General features: G+C 35.3%; 1 protein-coding gene across 10 annotated transcripts in view; it reads right to left on the minus strand.

The window, feature by feature from the left end:
- MARCHF7 (membrane associated ring-CH-type finger 7) overlaps nucleotides 1-17797 on the minus strand; it is a 43912-nt gene that overhangs the window by 1234 nt on the left and 24881 nt on the right. For 4 of the 10 annotated variants that reach the window (XR_004969129.1, XR_004969128.1, XM_036318599.1 and 1 more), the window contains 3 exons: nucleotides 15202-15371; nucleotides 6705-6814; nucleotides 3736-3849 (listed from right to left, as the gene is read on the minus strand). Coding sequence is in view for 8 of the 10 variants with exons in the window: in XM_036318599.1 (XP_036174492.1) it covers nucleotides 3736-3849; nucleotides 6705-6814; nucleotides 15202-15371 (394 nt within the window). In the remaining 2 variants the exon portion in view is untranslated. Of the gene's footprint in view, nucleotides 1-260; nucleotides 1596-2185; nucleotides 2235-3735; nucleotides 3850-6682; nucleotides 6815-15201; nucleotides 15372-17797 lie in introns of those variants that run through there. The other 6 variants (XM_036318596.1, XM_036318593.1, XM_036318597.1 and 3 more) reach the window with 4 other exon arrangements.

Raw genomic sequence — 17797 nt, forward strand, 5'->3', positions numbered from 1 at the left:
TTTAAAATGTGGTTCAAGAGCATCTTCTAAAAAGTTTCTGAGATGTTTGTGCTCATATTAGCCAATTCCAATAGAGAAAAAGTAAACTTAAAACAAGTGCTCTCACACACCTGCGTCTGGCTTATTACTGCAACATGTTTTGATGCATCCGGTGAGAATGGAAAAAAATGTGCACAGAATAGATTATGGGTATTCTTGCAAATTACATCAAAGCTGTGTCTATACAATGCCAAGAAAAAGCTCTATTTCGTTATTCAAAATAGTTATCTATAGACACAGCCTAAACTAAAATAATTGGATTCAGTAAAAACCTTTTGTTGAAATTACTCCTATAACTCCACACTGCCAGAAACTTATCATTTTGCAATATTTCGGACCTCAACTTATTTTAGCGTCATTAGTGGTTCAACAATTTAATATGAAACATCCTGTAATGTCTTTAGGAGGAACATAAGTATTCTGTAAACTGCTCTGCATGTTGAGGAAAATGGAAGTTCACTAAAATAAACATTGAACTAGCATTTCCCCTATTATCAAGGGCATTTACTCTTCTTGTGTTAACACTGGTGGATTTAAGAGTACCCAGCAAATGACTTCCACCAGAAAACTATGCTACATGTACAGTTTCTCAGTCTATTCGTTGATCTTGCAGAAAACTTAAATGATACCAAGCATAAAGCTCATGAATGCATAAACACAAGGGTTAAGTTTTATGCTGTATCATGGGGCAGTAGCAAACTAAAAGTAAATTGCTTTGTAAAGAACTTATGTTTTCTATTTTATTTACTCCACAGGTGAAAATTCGGTCAGAACCCATGTTCAGAATGTTAATATGCTGGTATTTATTTGGTAGTTAACTTGTAGCACCCACAATATCTCTCATTCTCAGCTGAGTTTGAGTATATTTCACCTCCATCTTTTTTCCTCTCTCTCATGTTTAGGAGTTGACACTTATGTTTAGGGAGCTAAATTATAAAAGAGAATTAAAAAAAATAAAGACAAACAATCTGGGAAAAATACTCACTGAAATTATATCTGATAAAGTATAAACTATTTACAAAAAAAGGGATAAGATGATATAAAGGAAAAAAGATTTACATCCCATTTCATATACCATTTGGCTCTTTTATATACAATTTTTACACATACTAACTAAATTCTAAAAATGCATTATCTGGTTGTACCTCTACTCTTTTTAAAACTTAAAAATAGCACAGAATGACAAAAATCCATATCTTAGAGTAATCAAAGAATTAAAAAGTTCTTATGAGAACTAAATCCCCCTCAAACCTTATTTCAAAAGATGCTGAACACTTGCTAAAGATGAAAATGTTATGCACACTACAGACAACACTTTCAAGTATTTTGAAGATGATATAGAAGGTAATCAACTAGAGAATACATATTTTAAAACACTTCAAAGAGTGCATTCAAATTTGATCATGGGGAGCCACTTGCTTTGGGTGAAAAAGTACTAAACAGGGTAATCTTGGAGTCCCAGGAACTATTCCAGAGCCACCAGTATCTGCGTCCACCTGGTATGAAGCACCATGGAGGTTGTAGGACTTTGAGAAGATGGTATGTTGTACAGATGCCTGTAAAAATTTGGACATTAAATGCCTTCATATAGGAGCCCAGGCAGAAGTCCTAATGCTAGAACAGGATCTAAAAATGTCCATGAGGACCTGAACAAGGAGCAAAACAAACAAAAAAGGAACTAACCCACCACTATGGCTTCTGTTATGGATTCAGAATTAGCGCTCTTTTACCCCTATTTTCTTACAACTATATATAAACCCAGGAAAATCTTTTATGATCTAACAAAGCTGAATAACAAAATTTCATGCACAAACACAAAAATCTAAAAGATTAAAAAGTGTCGTTTGATTAGTAGTCAAACGTCTTAAGTGTGAAAATTAAAGTGATCACAAACAAAATTTTATTTAATAGACGTAATACACTGATGGTTAAAAGTAGATCCTTCTGTACTTTAAAATTAGTACCATTTAAAAAAATACGTTTTAAAAATCCTAATGTCAGATGCCCAGCCGTCTTTCCCAAATCAATGGTATTAAGGCTATAAATGAAGCTCTAATTTGATAGAGTATATACTTAAGGCTTTGCTCTGTGAGTTTAATTTGCAACAGTAAATTCAACAAGTCTGGGGAGGGGGAATTCCACCTACTTTCGAGATCTTCCATATGTGCCTGAAGAGTTCTTGCAAGGTTAATAAACTAGAAACAATGCAGAAAAAAATACAGTAGTTGAAATGTTGCAAATGGATCTGAAGAGAGATTCAGTTTAGGATTTTCATTTCTATTTAAAAAGTCAAACACCATTTTTAAGCCTTTAAATAGGAGGGTCTTTCTCGACCCACATCAAAAATTACTAAGCTTAAGGATATTGTTTTTAAATTTTTTATAAATCATAAATTAATCATGTATTGAGCATGTAGAAATTGGTAGCAAATACAGAATTTGTATCAAATAACATTTCTCTTGCATAAATGTTAACGCAACAATTATGAAAAAAATAAAAACTTTAGAATTTGGACTCATGAATTCAATTTTAGTGGTCAATTTAGAAAATTAAAACAAGAATATTACGTAAATGTGACAACTTGAAGTATTGCACTTGATTCTATATTTTTTTAAAAATCATAAAAATGACTTGCACTTGAATATTAATTTGACTACAGCTTTTTAAAAAGGCATGAATTCAATAGAACTTATTAGACTTATACGGTTTATTCATTCTTAAGAAAGAAGTCATTTTATGGCATTAACTAGATTTAGGTAGTACTATGATTTCTAAAATACTAAGAAATCAAGAGATCTTTGCTCAAATTCTGGATGGTCTTAAGACAGTTTATTCTCTTTTCCTCAATGATGATAATCTGTCAACTGGCTCACAGGTATAATAATGTGCATATGATTGTTACAGAAAAATGTTTTACCAATGTATAATAATATACATTACATTTTTATAATTTAAAAAATACCATAAATTGTTAAATTTTTGTCACTAAAATGAACACTTATATAAAAAAGGTTAAAGGATATGTTTATGAACGCATTTAAAGATATGAAGTGTTCAGATAATTACAGTAATGAGATGTAGGTGGCCCTAGCCTCTGCTACACAAAATGAACAAGGTAGCAGCATACAAATTTCCTCTGGTACACTGAGGCAAACTGTTATCATTTATGACTACCTAACTAACAGCTAGCTTAAGTGTTAAGTTAATGTAATAGTGTACAGAGCAAATACCAAATAGTCCGTATCTAAAATAGTTTGCATTATGGACTCACTTGAAAATTAGTACATTGGTAAGCTTTTACATGACAGTAACAAAAAAATTGAGGTTAATTTCCTGTTCTCACTTGGTTTTTGGAGTTCAGATTTCTAAGTTATATTTCTAAGTCATCCTCCTCTCCCCTCAATTAAAAAGAGAACATTTTCCCCTTAGTGTTTCCAATTCTGTTTTTCACTGAAATATATTCCAATTACCTTTATGAGCTAGAAAATTACTTCTCTAAAATAGCTTTATGAGAAAATTAGGCTGCTTAATATAGAAGATAGCAATTTCTATTAAATCTACTTTATTTTTAAGAGACATTTTAACACAAGAAGTCCTCAAAGGAAATAGAATATGAGCATATAAAACAATCTGCTTTCCAAAACAAACACCTGGTACATCACACCCTCCAAACCACCCCCCTCCAACATTACTTACTCGGACCCGTGTGCTTGGTTCACTTGTATTTCCCATCATATCAGAAAAGCTTTGTTCGCACAAGTGCAATAACACAACTAGGTAGAGACCAGAGCTGATAAACTCATACTCAGCCTTCAAAAGAGAAGCAAACAAAAGAAAAAGAAAATGGAGAATGAAAAATTAGTAAACTTGAGACTGATAGTCATAGTACACTGATAAACTAGAGGAAATATATTCATTCATGTGTAGCTCCTAGTAAGAGATATGGTGCCATCTTATTAAAACAGGAAATAAAGGGCCACCCTTCATAACATCATAAAATTTTACTAATGCCAAATAATGAGTCCGAATAGGTGTGTGAATAGCCTCTTTAGTCTCATACAGTCTTCCTTTATGTAATGGTTTATATAAAAGTGGGACTTTTAAGTCATATGATTATAGAATGAATCTGGTTCTTTATAAAGCTCATATGCACTTTCACTGCACAAATGACTAAATATTTACTTAAAAATTTTCACTTCATCTACAGCTAACTCAATATATACTATATAACTAAAACCTACTCTGATAGGTCACATGATTCTTAGGTAATACAATTAATTTAAAGGCAACGGTAATTAAAAGAATAAACTAAAAAAGGAAATAGAGTAACTGTTACTCAAATAATTCTTTGATTCCAAACTGTTCTATTGTTTTGAAGCTAAAACTACAAATCATATAGTGTTTTTAAAATCTGAACTGTCCTGTAGTTTTTATACAGCAAGCTATCTGTAAGCTGTGCCATTTTGGTAATTAACTAATCTGCAAGTTAAGAACTATACCTTATTAGTACCAACTTCAGCAAGTTATCAGATTCTAGAGTACTAAAAAAAAGTCAAAGTTGATTTATTAAATGCTTCTTTAATTACTTAATTACTTTTACCTTACAAGAAAATTATATACCCATAAGATTTTAAAAATGTTAATGGTTAGTACCTTGAAAAAAATGAAGCCACTGGATAATGAAATACTAAACTGTATTAATATTAAACTAATCACTTAAAATGGGGGTAGTTATCAGGCCACCAGAATCCATAATTCACAAAGAACAAAGAAGTTAAAGCCAGGAAGCTTTCTTAGCAATGACTCCACCTATTTCCCAACACTTACAAATTACTTAAGATGTGGATCATTAAAATCATTGGAGAACAGTAAAAACATTCCTGGATTAACTGAAAAGCCAAACACCACCTTTAAGAGACACGATGGAGTACTTAGAGAAGGAAGAATGGCAGGAGAAAACCATCCTTTGTAACCTATTCACATTTTGAGAATAAAAAAATATTTCTTTGCATTACTCCATCTTTCCATACTCTTCTACCATTCTTTAAAGTACCAATGCTCAGGTGTCTAGAGAGACTCCTTTGGGGATTTAAGAAAATTTCTTGCTTAAGTGGTATTTTTTTTGGACAACCGACTCATTAGAGAATAACTAATTACTATTGGAGTAACATCTGTACTACAGCTGCCTAATGTTTCATTCACTAGATGAGTGGTGGTCTGAGGAACACTGGTGGTCCTTGTGAAGTCCAAAAGGTTGGCAACCACTGCACTAGATCATTGATTTTTTTAACCTGGATCTAAGCAATTAGCTTCAAGAAACTTGGGAATCCCATAACTTATATACAGATTTTATGTCTATGTATATTTTATAAGAAGTGTTCATGGTTTTAATCAGATTTTCAGGGGTATCCATTTATTCCCACATTTAAAAGTAGTGTCCACAAGAAACCACATACCACATTATTCCGTTTATATGAAATATGCAGAACAGAGAACTCCACAGAAATAGAACATAAGACCGGTTGTTTCCAGGGGATGTGGAAAAGGGGGTAAAGGGGAGAAACTGCTTAATGGGTACAGGATTTTCTTTTGAAGAGATGAAAATGGTTGGAAGTAGATAGAGGTGGTGGTGGCACAATGCAAATGTATGGATAACCACTGAATTGTTCAATTTAAGTGGTTTTTATGTTATCTCAACTTTGTGTCAATAAAATAAAGGGGCAAGGGGTCCATTACCCTTTCATTTAAAAAGTGTTTTTTAAGGATTCATGAATTTTCTCACCATCAAATCTCTCTTAATAACAAATATCCTAAGCTCACTTGGCTCTAGGATCATCCTAATAATCTCCACCTCCACCTCCCAAATTTTCCCTTAAGAAGTGAGCTTTTCATTCTAACTGTATAATTTAAGCATCTCAACATTTAAAAATGTAAAGCTCTTTAAGAAACAAAATTAGTGATCAAAATTATTGGGAAACAGGAGTTATCAACACATACCAAAAGAATCCGAGAAATGAGAAGAAAATATTTGAAAAATGTATTATGATCAAACAAGCCCTGGTATTCATTATATAAATAACAGCTAGACTATAATGGTACAAATACTAAAGGAAAACAACTATGTGAACTTGGAATAAAAAATTCCATAAAATAACTTGTTCAATGTAAGTTGGAAACAGAAATGGGGAGGGCAGAGGGAACAATGATACTAAGAACATGTGGTCAGATATGCATATAAAAACTATTCTAACATAAAAAATACAGAAATAGCAGAAATATGAAGCAAATCCAGGGTTTGTTGTTTTAATCATGTTCCAGCACTCAAGAGGCATTCGTAACTGAGATATCTGGGGCACTACTTAGGGATCACTTTCCCAAGCTTTTATTATTTTCAGGTTTATTTAGAAAACATAGGATATATTTTATCTACATAAATTTAAAACCTGTGACTTGGTTATTTACCTTTCAGTGACAGAAAGTTATGAGAAAAATAAAAGAAAAATTATAAAATTATAATCCCTAATGCAGTAACAGAATTATATTAAGAAATTATTACTATTTTTATTATTTTAATGCCGGTTTTCTGACCATGTTTTAATCTTTTCTTCAAGAGTTGTCCTTTAAACATAGAAGAGACACTTACCAACGAGGGAAAATATACTAACTTGTTCATTTGCATGAGCTCTGTGCAGTTCATGGACGTCAAAGTCCTCCAGGTTGAGCTGTAACTTCTCCTTACAGAGTTCACAGGTAGTCACAGCCTCTAAGGAAGAACCTGGTGAAATAGTACATTACAAGTGAACCTTAGCTTTGCTATGGCTCCACAAAACATTTTCCTTATAAGTTTTAAGCTTAGGATATAGAAAATTGAAAGGGAGGGAGGGAAGAAGGTAGATTGGATTACTGCTGTAAATTAGTCATATCTCCTAAAATAGCAATCAGCAATACCTAGAATGTGTGTCAGGTCCTACTCTGGTATTTAAGCCTCCACCCATTATTTATATACCTGTTGTTTTTTTTCTGCTAGATACTCATACATTACTGATCCCGGGAAGCTGATAATGGAATGCCATCTGCACTTCCTCCTTCACGCTTAAGTACATCGGCAAGATGGCATTAAAACAATCCTATATAATAAAGATGTAATATGCAAATGGTTTTTACACCTTGATGCGTAACGACCGGCCATGTAATGACTGGATCACGGATCAGCAGGAGGGTGGGGCAGGAGGCAGAGAGCTACAGGAGGGGACAGGGCAGCAAGCTATGAGATGGGGTAGGGAGGAGGGGGGAGCTACAGGAGGACGGCAGTGAGCTACTAGTGCAGGGATTCGTGCTCAGGGCTACTAGTGTTTAATAACATAGTATCTCGAACAACTAGTTGCATATACCCAGACCAGTATCTTTGACGTGACAATATATACCTAAGACCTTTCATGGTTTAAGGAATGTGCCCTCCTTAGGTGAGGGAGGGGGGAAAGAAAGCCATTTTGTCCAGATCAAAACAGCTCCTTTCTATCATAAAAGGAATGGAGTCCTGATACATGCCACAACATAGATGAATCTTGAAAACATTATGCTAAGCAAAATAAGGTAGGTACAAAAAGGATAAATACCTCATTATCCCATTTATATGAAATGTGTAGAATAGGCAAATTCAGAGAGAAAGTAAATCAGAAGTTATCAGAGATTGTGGTGGGGAGGAGGAGGGCATTATTGCTTAATGGAAAGTTTGTTTGCAGTGATAAAAAAGTTTTGCAAACAGATAATGGTGATGACCACACAAAATTCTGGATGCACACAATGTCACTGAATTGTACTCTTAACGTTTAAAAGGGAAAATTTTACTCTCTCTCTCTATATATATATATATTTATTTATTATTTATTTTTTTTTAACCACAATTTTTTTTTTAAAAAAAGCTCCTTTTGTCTCATATGCATTCAACATTTGATTACTCTTAAGCTTCTGGTTCCAATTTAGTAGGTAGCAGTCTTGTCTAGTTAAACATAAAGCCACTTTCCCCACTGTATTTACTTTTAGATAGGGCTTTAAGTTGAAAAAAAAGTTCTGAAAATTAAAGGAAGACACATGAGTAACAGGGTATATTTAAATTCTATTCAACTAGCATGTTGAGTGCTTGTTATGTGCAATATTACAGGTTTTGGAGATTCAGAAAAAGAATAACTAGTACCCCTGTCTACAAAGAGCTCATAAAACTTAGAATTAGTGCTATTTAATAACAATTCTTTAAGTAATAAAATTTGGCATGAAGTCCAAGAAAGCAGTAGTAACTTACATGCATTCTCTAGAAAATAGCTAAAAGGAAACTGAATGCTATTCTGATGTAGTAATAAGTTGTTTATATTGTCTCAAAAATATGCTTCAATCAAATTACATAAGATAGTCACTCTAACTGTACCACTGAACTAAAATCAGGTTAAGTCCATAATGTGACCTGATAGAGAATATAAAGAACCTGAAAAACATTTAAAAGGTTTTCTTGTATGAGGAATTTCTTAAAACTACTCTCTGATTCAGAAGCAGGAAAACTATGATGATTATCAAATATGGATCTTGGAGATCACTCAATACAAATTACTTCACCTCTTAAGGCTTCATTTTTCTCTTCTATGGAATAAATAACTTACAGAAGGTGTTCAAAAGGCCATACCCAGCTAGGAGGAACCCATTTATCCCTACATTCTTTAACCCATTCTTTCACCATTATTTCCTACCACATTCCAGTAGGCCCTGACATTTGCCTAAATTTGCACTAAACTTCATTTATTCATCTTTGTAGCAACTGCTTAATGCATGTTTATATCACTCTCTACCAGAATGAATCTCCTACCCGATGGGGTCTTTATAATAAATATAAGAAAGTCTTGTGAAAATTTATCAGAAAGGCTCAGTCCTTGAGATACTTATATTTATTTGACCATTTCTTAAAAGTACTTATCTTGCCCTAACCGGTTTGGCTCAGTGGATAGAGCGTCAGCCTGCAGACTGAAGGGTCCCAGGTTCGATTCCGGTCAAGGGCATGCACCTTGGCTGCGGGCACATCCCCAGTAGGGGGTGTGCAGGAGGCAGCTGATCGATGTTTCTCGCTCATTGATGTTTCTAACTCTCTATCCCTCTCCCGTCCTCTCTGTAAAAAATCAATAAAATATATTATAAAAAAAAGTACTTATCTTAAAAAGTACTAATAACCTTATATATCCCATTTGAGTATTTACCATGTGCCCAGTACTGTGAGGAACTATTTATAAACATCATTTCATGTGACCTTCACAATAATCATACGAGGGAAGTATTACTCAGTTATAGTTATGATGGAACTGAAGACACACCTCAAATCTGCTTATAATAACTTTCAGGAGTGGATCTAAGGAATCCGTATTTTATAAAACTTTAATGGGTAACTTTGATCGGTAACCAGGGTTGAGAACAAATATTAAGAAAACTTACTCAAGATCCTATAGTTAAGTGTTGGAGCTATCATTCCAATCTAGGTTCATCTAACTTCAAAAAGCCAATGTTCTTAAACAATACACTGTATTATGTGTTTTCCTACATATACAACACTAACAATCTCATTGCAAATGTATTAGAAAGCGAGTCAAATTGTTTTTCATTTTGGGACTAGTTCTAGGCCTTTACTAAGTGCCAAAAACCATGCTGAGCACTCATTTAATCTTAGCAACACTCCAGCACAGTGACTAATTAATAAAGCCTATGAGGCTGTCGTTAACACCATACAGCCAAGAGGAGGCTATAGCTGAAATGGTCCATCCTTTGGAATCAGGCAAGCTTAAAAGAAAAAAATAAGACCCCCCCCCACACAAAGAAGACCTTTACCACCTGGCTTCAGGAAAAAAGTTTTCAAGTAGTCTCAATCTCCAGCTTCAACAGGTTACCTGAATCCTCCAGCAGATTATTAAAATTAAAGCTATCATACCTCAAAACCTATTTGCCTATGTCTCCAAGGTATCACTATCAGACATTCAACTGCACACAATCACATACATTTATTAATCTGGCCTAATGTCCCATCTTTCTCACCCTAGCAGTCATCACTTCACTATGTTCTCTGGTACTCATGGTAAATTCTGCTAATAACTAATCTTTTTGAATAATCTATTCAACTCCATGCCTGAACCACAGTGCCCCCTGCCTCTTCTGCAGCTTTATTCTACCTAACAAGCCCCTTGTACCGCAACACCAGGAAAGTGGGAAAGAGACCCCCAATTTCTGTTCTGAACCTCCAAGTCCCTCCTCCTTCATTAATGACTTGAATACCTGCACGCGCATTCGCTCATTCTCATTTTCTCTCTCTCCCCTTGCCTTTACCAACTTATTCCTGGCTATTTCAACATCCACATAGACCATTTACTTCTGACTCTGACTTCCTCAACATCCCTGCTTCCAATATTACCTTTCCCTACCACAACTACCTACTGTATGGTCATAACCTTGGCCCTGTCATCAGTTTACTGCACTAACCCTATATCTCTATTTTAAGCATCCTTTCCTCCTGCGTATCTACAATTTCTCATTCTAACTCACCTAATCTGGTAATTCTCTTCAATGGCAATGAGACTCAAAGATTGATCCTACCATTTTCTCACTATCCATTTTCTGATGTACTTAACCCCTCCTGATTTTAATTACCATAAACACAATTATGGCCTTACAAATACCCTTGCCTTCATCATATTTGCCGGTAAAGATCCCAACCCTGCCCTGGCTGCTGTGGCTCAGTTGGTTACAATTGTCCCATGCACCAAAAGGTGGCCAGTTCAATTCTTGGCAGGGCACATTCCCAGGAGGCAGCTGATTAATATTTCTCACCCTCACCCTTCCTCTCTCTCTCAAAACATATTAAAAAAAAAAGAAGAAGAAAGAAAAAAGATCCCAACCCCACTGAACTCAAATCTATGGCTGTAGCCAAGCAACTAAAAACTGCTTCTGAATATAACATGTTCATGAGTTGGTAGAATCAACATCATTAAAATGTCCATACTACCCAAAGCAATCTATATATTCAATGCAATCCCTATTAAAATACCAATGGCAAATTTCATAGATCTAGAACAAACACTTCAAAAATTCATATAGAACCAAAAAAAGACTATCTAAATAGCCACAGCAAACCTTGAGAAAGAATAAAGTTGCAGGGATCACAATACCAGATATCAAGTTATATCACAGGCCACTGTACTTAAAACAACCTGGTACTGGCACAAGAACAGGCATATAGATCACTGGAACAGAATAAAGACCCCAGAACTCAACCTAAACCAGTATGCTCAATTAATATTTGACAAGGAGGCAAGAGCATATAATGGAGTAGACAGACACTTCAATAAGTGGTGTTGGGAAAATTGAACAGATACATGCAAAATAATGAAATTAGACCATCAATTTATACTAGAATAAACTAAAAATGGATAAAAGGCTTAAATCTAAGTCGTGAAACCATAAAAATCTTAGAAGAAACCATAGGCAGCAAAATCTCAGCCATCTCTCGTAGCAATACGTTTGTCGATACACCTCCTAGGGCAGTGGTCGGCAAACCGTGGCTCACAGGCCACATGCGGCTCTTTGGCCCCTTGAGTATGGCTCTTCCACAAAATACCACGGGAGGGCGCACACGTACAGTGTGATTGAAACTTCATGGACCATGCGCAGAAGTCGGTTTTTGACCTGGGCGAGTCTATTTTGAAGAAGTGGCGTTAGAAGAAGTGGGGGTATGTTCACTGAGATCGACACCTCAGATTGAGGACGTTTTTAGCAAAGGCCAGCCTAGGAGTACCCTAATTAAGTTAATAACAATGTACCTACCTATATAGTTTAAGTTTAAAAAATTTGGCTCTCAAAAGAAATTTCAATCGTTGTACTGTTGATATTTGGCTCTGTTGACTAATGAGTTTGCCAGCCGCTGTCCTAGGGTAAGGGAAACTAAGGAGAAAATAAACAAATGGGCCCAGCCATTGTGGCTCAGTGGTTGAGCATTGACCTATGAACCAGGAGGACATGGTTTGATTCCTGGTCAGGGCATAAGCCTGGGTTGTGGGTTTGATCCCCAGTGTGGGGTGTGCAGGGGGTAGCCAATCATTGATTCCCTTTCATCATTGATGTTTCTATCTCTTTTTCTCTCCTTTCCTCTCTGAAATCAATTTTTAAAATATATTTTAAAAAACAAAAAATAAACAAATGGGACTACATCAAAATATAAAACTCCTTTCTGCACAGCAAAAGAAACCATCAAAAAAATGAAAAAGGAACCCATTTCATTGGAAAACATTTGCCAATGATACATCTGATAAGGGGTTAACTTCCAAAATATAAAGAATTCATAAAACTTTACAAAAGACAAACAATCCAATTAAAAAATGGGTAAAGGAAGTAGATACTTCTCCAAAGTGGACACACAGATGGCCAAGAGACATATGAAAAACATCACTAATTATCAAAGTCACTAATCATGAGACGCAAATTAAAATGCTAATAAGGTATCATGTCACACCTGTTAGAATGCTATCATCAACAATTAACAAATGACAAGTCCTGGCAAGGATGTGGAGAGAAGGGAACCCTCGTGCACTGCTGGAGGGAATGCAGACTGGGACAGCCACTATGGAAAACAGTATGGAATTGCCTCAAAATATTAAAAATGGAACTGCCATTTGACCCAGTGATCCCACTGCTAAGAAACCAGAAACACCAATCAGAAAGAATGTATGCACCCCTATGTTCATAGGAGCATTAATTTACAATAGCTAAGATCTAGAAACAGCCCAAGTGGCCATCTGTAGATGAGTGGATAAAAAAGCTGTGGTACATTTACACCATGGAAAACTATGCAGTTGTAAAAAAAGAAGGCTCTCTTACACCCTTTGAGACAACCTGGAGGAACCTGGAGAGTATTATGCTCAGTGAAATAAGCCAGTCAGAGAAAGATCAGTATCACATGATCTCACTCATTTGTGGACTCTAATGAACAAAATAGATACAGAGACATAGAAGCATGGGAACAGACTGACAAATCTCAGAGGAAAGGCAGGGCTTAGGGGCAGAGGGGAAAGATTAACTGGGGAACTTATATGTGCATAGCCCATGGACGCAGACAATAGTGTGGTGAAGGCCTGGAGGGGCTGGTGCAGGCTGCAGTGTGTCAATGCGGGAGGGGGGGGGGGGCAGACGGACATCTGTAATACTTTCAATAATAAAGATAAATAAAAAATAAAGTAAAAAAAATCAATGGGAAAAAATAATAAAATTACATGTATCTATCTCACTTGGGAATCATATTCATGGCCACTGATTTTTATGAAACTGATACTTCCCTAAAAACACCTTAGAATGGTATTTCCCCCACACATCAAAATCTCTAAAACTGTCCCCTAACCATCTGAAGACCTTTATCTCCCTTAACTAAGAAAATAGAAGCAATTATATAGCAATCCAAGCATCTTCTCACCTAAACAACTGATCAACATCCATATCTAGACTAGCCTTCTTGTAATTTTTTTAAGTACCTTTATTCCTATTAAAGGCTAACTACTTGACTTGTGCCCTGGATCCCATCTTTCTCTCTCTCTCCTCAATACAATCTAATCATGCTTATGACCCCAGCACTCCAGAGACAAGCTACAAAGGACATTCATGCCACCAAATCCAACTGTCATTTCTTTGTTTGTATCTCTTGGCAGTATATTTGACAGGCTTGATTACACTCTCCTTAAAACACTTCCTTTTCTTGGCTTGCACAACACTCTCTTTTTTAAGTTTTTTTTTCTTACTAGACTGAGAGCACTCCTCAAATCTCCTTCTCTGCTCCCACTAAACGTTTGGGTGTCCCAAGGTTCTGTCCTGGGCCAATTTCTTTGATATATGCTCTTATTCTAAATGACCTAATTTAATCCCAATACTAAAAATATTACGTTGTGCTTATGATTCTCAAAATTATAATTTCCAGTGCTAATACCCTGTGAAATATCCAGCTTGTTTAGCAAGCTGCCCAGTTGACATTTCCATCTGGTTAATATATATTTTCAAAACAGAACTCTTGATTTCCTTTCCCAAATTTATTCAATTCAGTCTTCTTTATTTTAGTAAATGAACCTACCATTTACTTAGCAGCTCATGACAAAAATATGGGCTTCCTAATTGTTTTTTCCTTCACTCCACTACATCCAATCCACCGGCAAGTCTTACAGACTCTGCCTCCAAAATACACACACACACACCTATTTGTACCACCTCCATCACCACCTCTCTCTTATAATAAGACAGATTTCTGGTTAGTTGCCACAATAGATTAATGGCTGGCTTCCCTGCTGCTACTCTTGTCCCCCTAAAATCCAGCCTCCACAACGCAGCCAAAATAAAAGATCATTTCACTCTCCTGCCCTTCAGTGGCTTTCCCTCATAATTAAGATAAAAATCTAACTTCAGACATTAGCTTCTGAAGTCTTAAATGAGCTAGCCTCTGCTAATCTCTCTTATTTCAACTGTATCACCCCTTTCCTTGCCCACTAATTATACTCCAAGCAAGCTTCATTCAGTTCTAAGTCACTGCCACTTTAAAATCTTTGCACTAATTGTTCCCTCTGCTGGAATGCTCTTGCCCTCATTCTGGATTAGCTGGCTCTTCTTTGTTCATCACCTCAACAAGTCATTCCTTTAACACGCAATATTACCCCATAAAGCAAGTACCTCCTCTGCCTTGTTTATCACTTTATACCTCACATATAGAACTGTGCCTAGTTTCACAACAGGCACTTAAGAAACAAATGAGTCTCTACAGTAACATTATTTCTGCACAACATTAGACAACAGCATTAGAAACAAATCTTTTCAAAAGGATCTTACATGATATAATGGTTACCTAGCAATAACAAATTATAGTTGTATTATAACTCTGAAGTAAATTGTCTACTGCGTAAATGGAATATTAAAAATAGTAGTATAAATTGAAGTTATGATACAAGACTAATGCGCTTTAATGTTTTTGCTTCAAAAAATGATCAAGACACTTTGGTAAGAATATAAATTTGACAATAAATTGTAATGATTTGTTAATTAATATGCATTCATGCATACATCTCTTGGAAAAATTGTGAAAACAAAATACACAAAAAGGTTAAATCTTACCAGAGTTAATTTTCGCCTGTAACCACTTTTTCATACACTCTTGATGGACATACTGCAAACTTCCTGTGCACTTGCATGGCTCTATTAGCAAGTTAGATGATGATGCAGCTGCCATCTGACAAATTCTACATAAGTCACCTTCTTCTTCTTCAGAGTCCTCTAAAAGGAGGCTGGAAAATAAGGCAGATTTCCTAAACACAGCTATCAAAGCTAATCCTGATTGGTCATTTCCAGTCATATATAATCCCATACAATATCTTTCTTTTATTTCTACTCTTTCTCTGATTAGGAAAAAACAACAGTAACAATAAACAGCAACCACCATGAAAAACCTTAACTATGGAAATTAAAATAAATATTTTAAAGGTAAATAAAATAAACTATCCTATTACTTATCTTCAAATGATTTAAGTAATTTTGTCTTTGGTACTACAGTTTAAGTTACATATTTTTCAGTCACTTTACAGTACCCCTGAGAGATTTTAATTTCTGTAGTATCATAGACTTCAATCCTACCCCCCCCCCCCAATCTCTCCAAAACCTTTTAAAACAACCTGAATGCCTTGAAGAAATACAGACTAGTGACTTCTCATTTACATATTGTCAGAAAAACATATGTTCAAACTGATAAGCTTTTTGTATTACATTACAGAAAAAACAAAATAGATTTAAAAATTCTCCATTTATCCCATCCCCAGCAATATTATGTTAGTAAATCCTCTTTGGTAGGCTTTTAAATGTGGAGCCGTTTCCATTAACCTATGTACTCTACTTAATAGGCTGACATGCAGAATAACTTAAATGTAGAATAATAGCTGTATAATAAATTAATTTTTTGTTAAAATCCCTATTGGCTTAGCCCACTGCTAGCATGAAAGAGGTATTCAGTAAATTGATTATACTGAATGCTATTATTGAAATAAAATCTGGATTATATTGGTTCACAATAAATTTAGCAATACTAGTAGATGTGTGGAAAGAGGAATAGGTATACAGCTGCTAGGTAACTTTCATGCCCTGGTTTAACCAGAGGTATGACTTCAAGCATAAATTTTTGTTTTACCTTTAGATTTAAATTTCTACAGCTCATTGTTTTAATTATTCTTTACTTGGGAGATTCAATTTTTTTGCACTCTTATTATAGTAGCTTCCCCACCCCCCAATATTCAAGGGGTACATATCAAGATCTCCAATTCCAAACCCTATATATATTATGTTTTTCCTACACACACATATCTAGAACATAGTTTAATTTATAAATTAGGCACAATAAAAGATTAACAACTAATGAAACAGAGTGATAACAATAATATACTGTAATAAAAGTAATGTGAATGTGGTCTCTCTCTCAAAGTATCTTATTGTACTGTTTGTACAGGGTGGACAAGCTGGACAAAGGAATGAACCACATCATAAACAGGACAGAGCCAGGTGGAATGAGATTTCATCATGATACTCAGAAAAGCATACAATATAAAATTTATGAATTATTTACTTCTGGAATTTTCCATTTAATATTTTCGGAACACAAATAACTAAAACCACAAAAAGTGAACGCACAGGTAAGAGGGAACTACTATAATTTAAATGTAGTGCCTTAAAATCCTCATGAGCAAAACGTATAATAAAGGGTTACACACACACAAATTCTATGGCAAAATAACCAACAAATTTTGTAAAACCAACCAGAGAGGATGGTGCCAGCTTGTTTCTCTGGAAAACATTAAATTAACCTGCTGCTTCAATTCACCATAGCTAAGATTTGGAAACAGCCTAAGTGCCCATCAGCAGATGAGTGGATTAGAAAACTGTGGTACATATACACAATGGAATACTATGCTGCGGTAAAAAAAAAAAAAAGGAACTCTTGCCTTTTGCAACAGCATGGATGGAACTGGAGAGCATTATGCTAAGTGAAATAAGCCAGTCAGAGAGGGATAAGTACCACATGATCTCACTCATTTGTGGATTATAGAGAACAACATAGACTGATGAAAAGGGACAGACCCAAAGACTGAGAAACAGCGATCAGGCTGTCAATCCCCAGAAGGAAAGTAGGGGAGGGCGGGGGTGGGGGGAAGAGATCAACCGAAGGACTTGTATACATGTATATAAGCCAAACCATGGACATGGACAACAGGCGGATGGGAGCATGAGTTTGTGTGTGGGGGGGAGGTTAGGGGTTAATGGGGGGATGAGGACACATTTGTAATACCTTAACTAATAATAAAAAAAAGAAAGAAAGAAAAAAAAAAATTAACCTGCTGCTTACATCACTGCACTCAAATTAACCTTACTTGGGCACATGAAATATTTATAACTATTAGTTATAATAGCTGTAATAGTGATAACTACATTCCTCAGTAGACAGCTTACAATCAGAGGGAGCTGCTACAATAATGTTAAACTAATACTATCAGGGCAGAGAGTAAATCTTTCTCCAAGAAAGGAAAAATCAGAAATTTTAAAAGCAGGAAGAGTCACATAGTATAATTTGTCCTTTATAAGGAAAAATGGAATATAGTAGCCTAACGCCCAACATCTCAGAAAGCGTGTGAAGTTCCCTTTATCCCCAGAATTAGAGTTGAATGTATTT

Source organism: Myotis myotis, unplaced genomic scaffold (genome assembly GCF_014108235.1).
Source record: "Myotis myotis isolate mMyoMyo1 unplaced genomic scaffold, mMyoMyo1.p scaffold_m19_p_8, whole genome shotgun sequence".
In the NCBI taxonomy this organism is placed as follows: Eukaryota; Metazoa; Chordata; class Mammalia; order Chiroptera; family Vespertilionidae; genus Myotis; species Myotis myotis.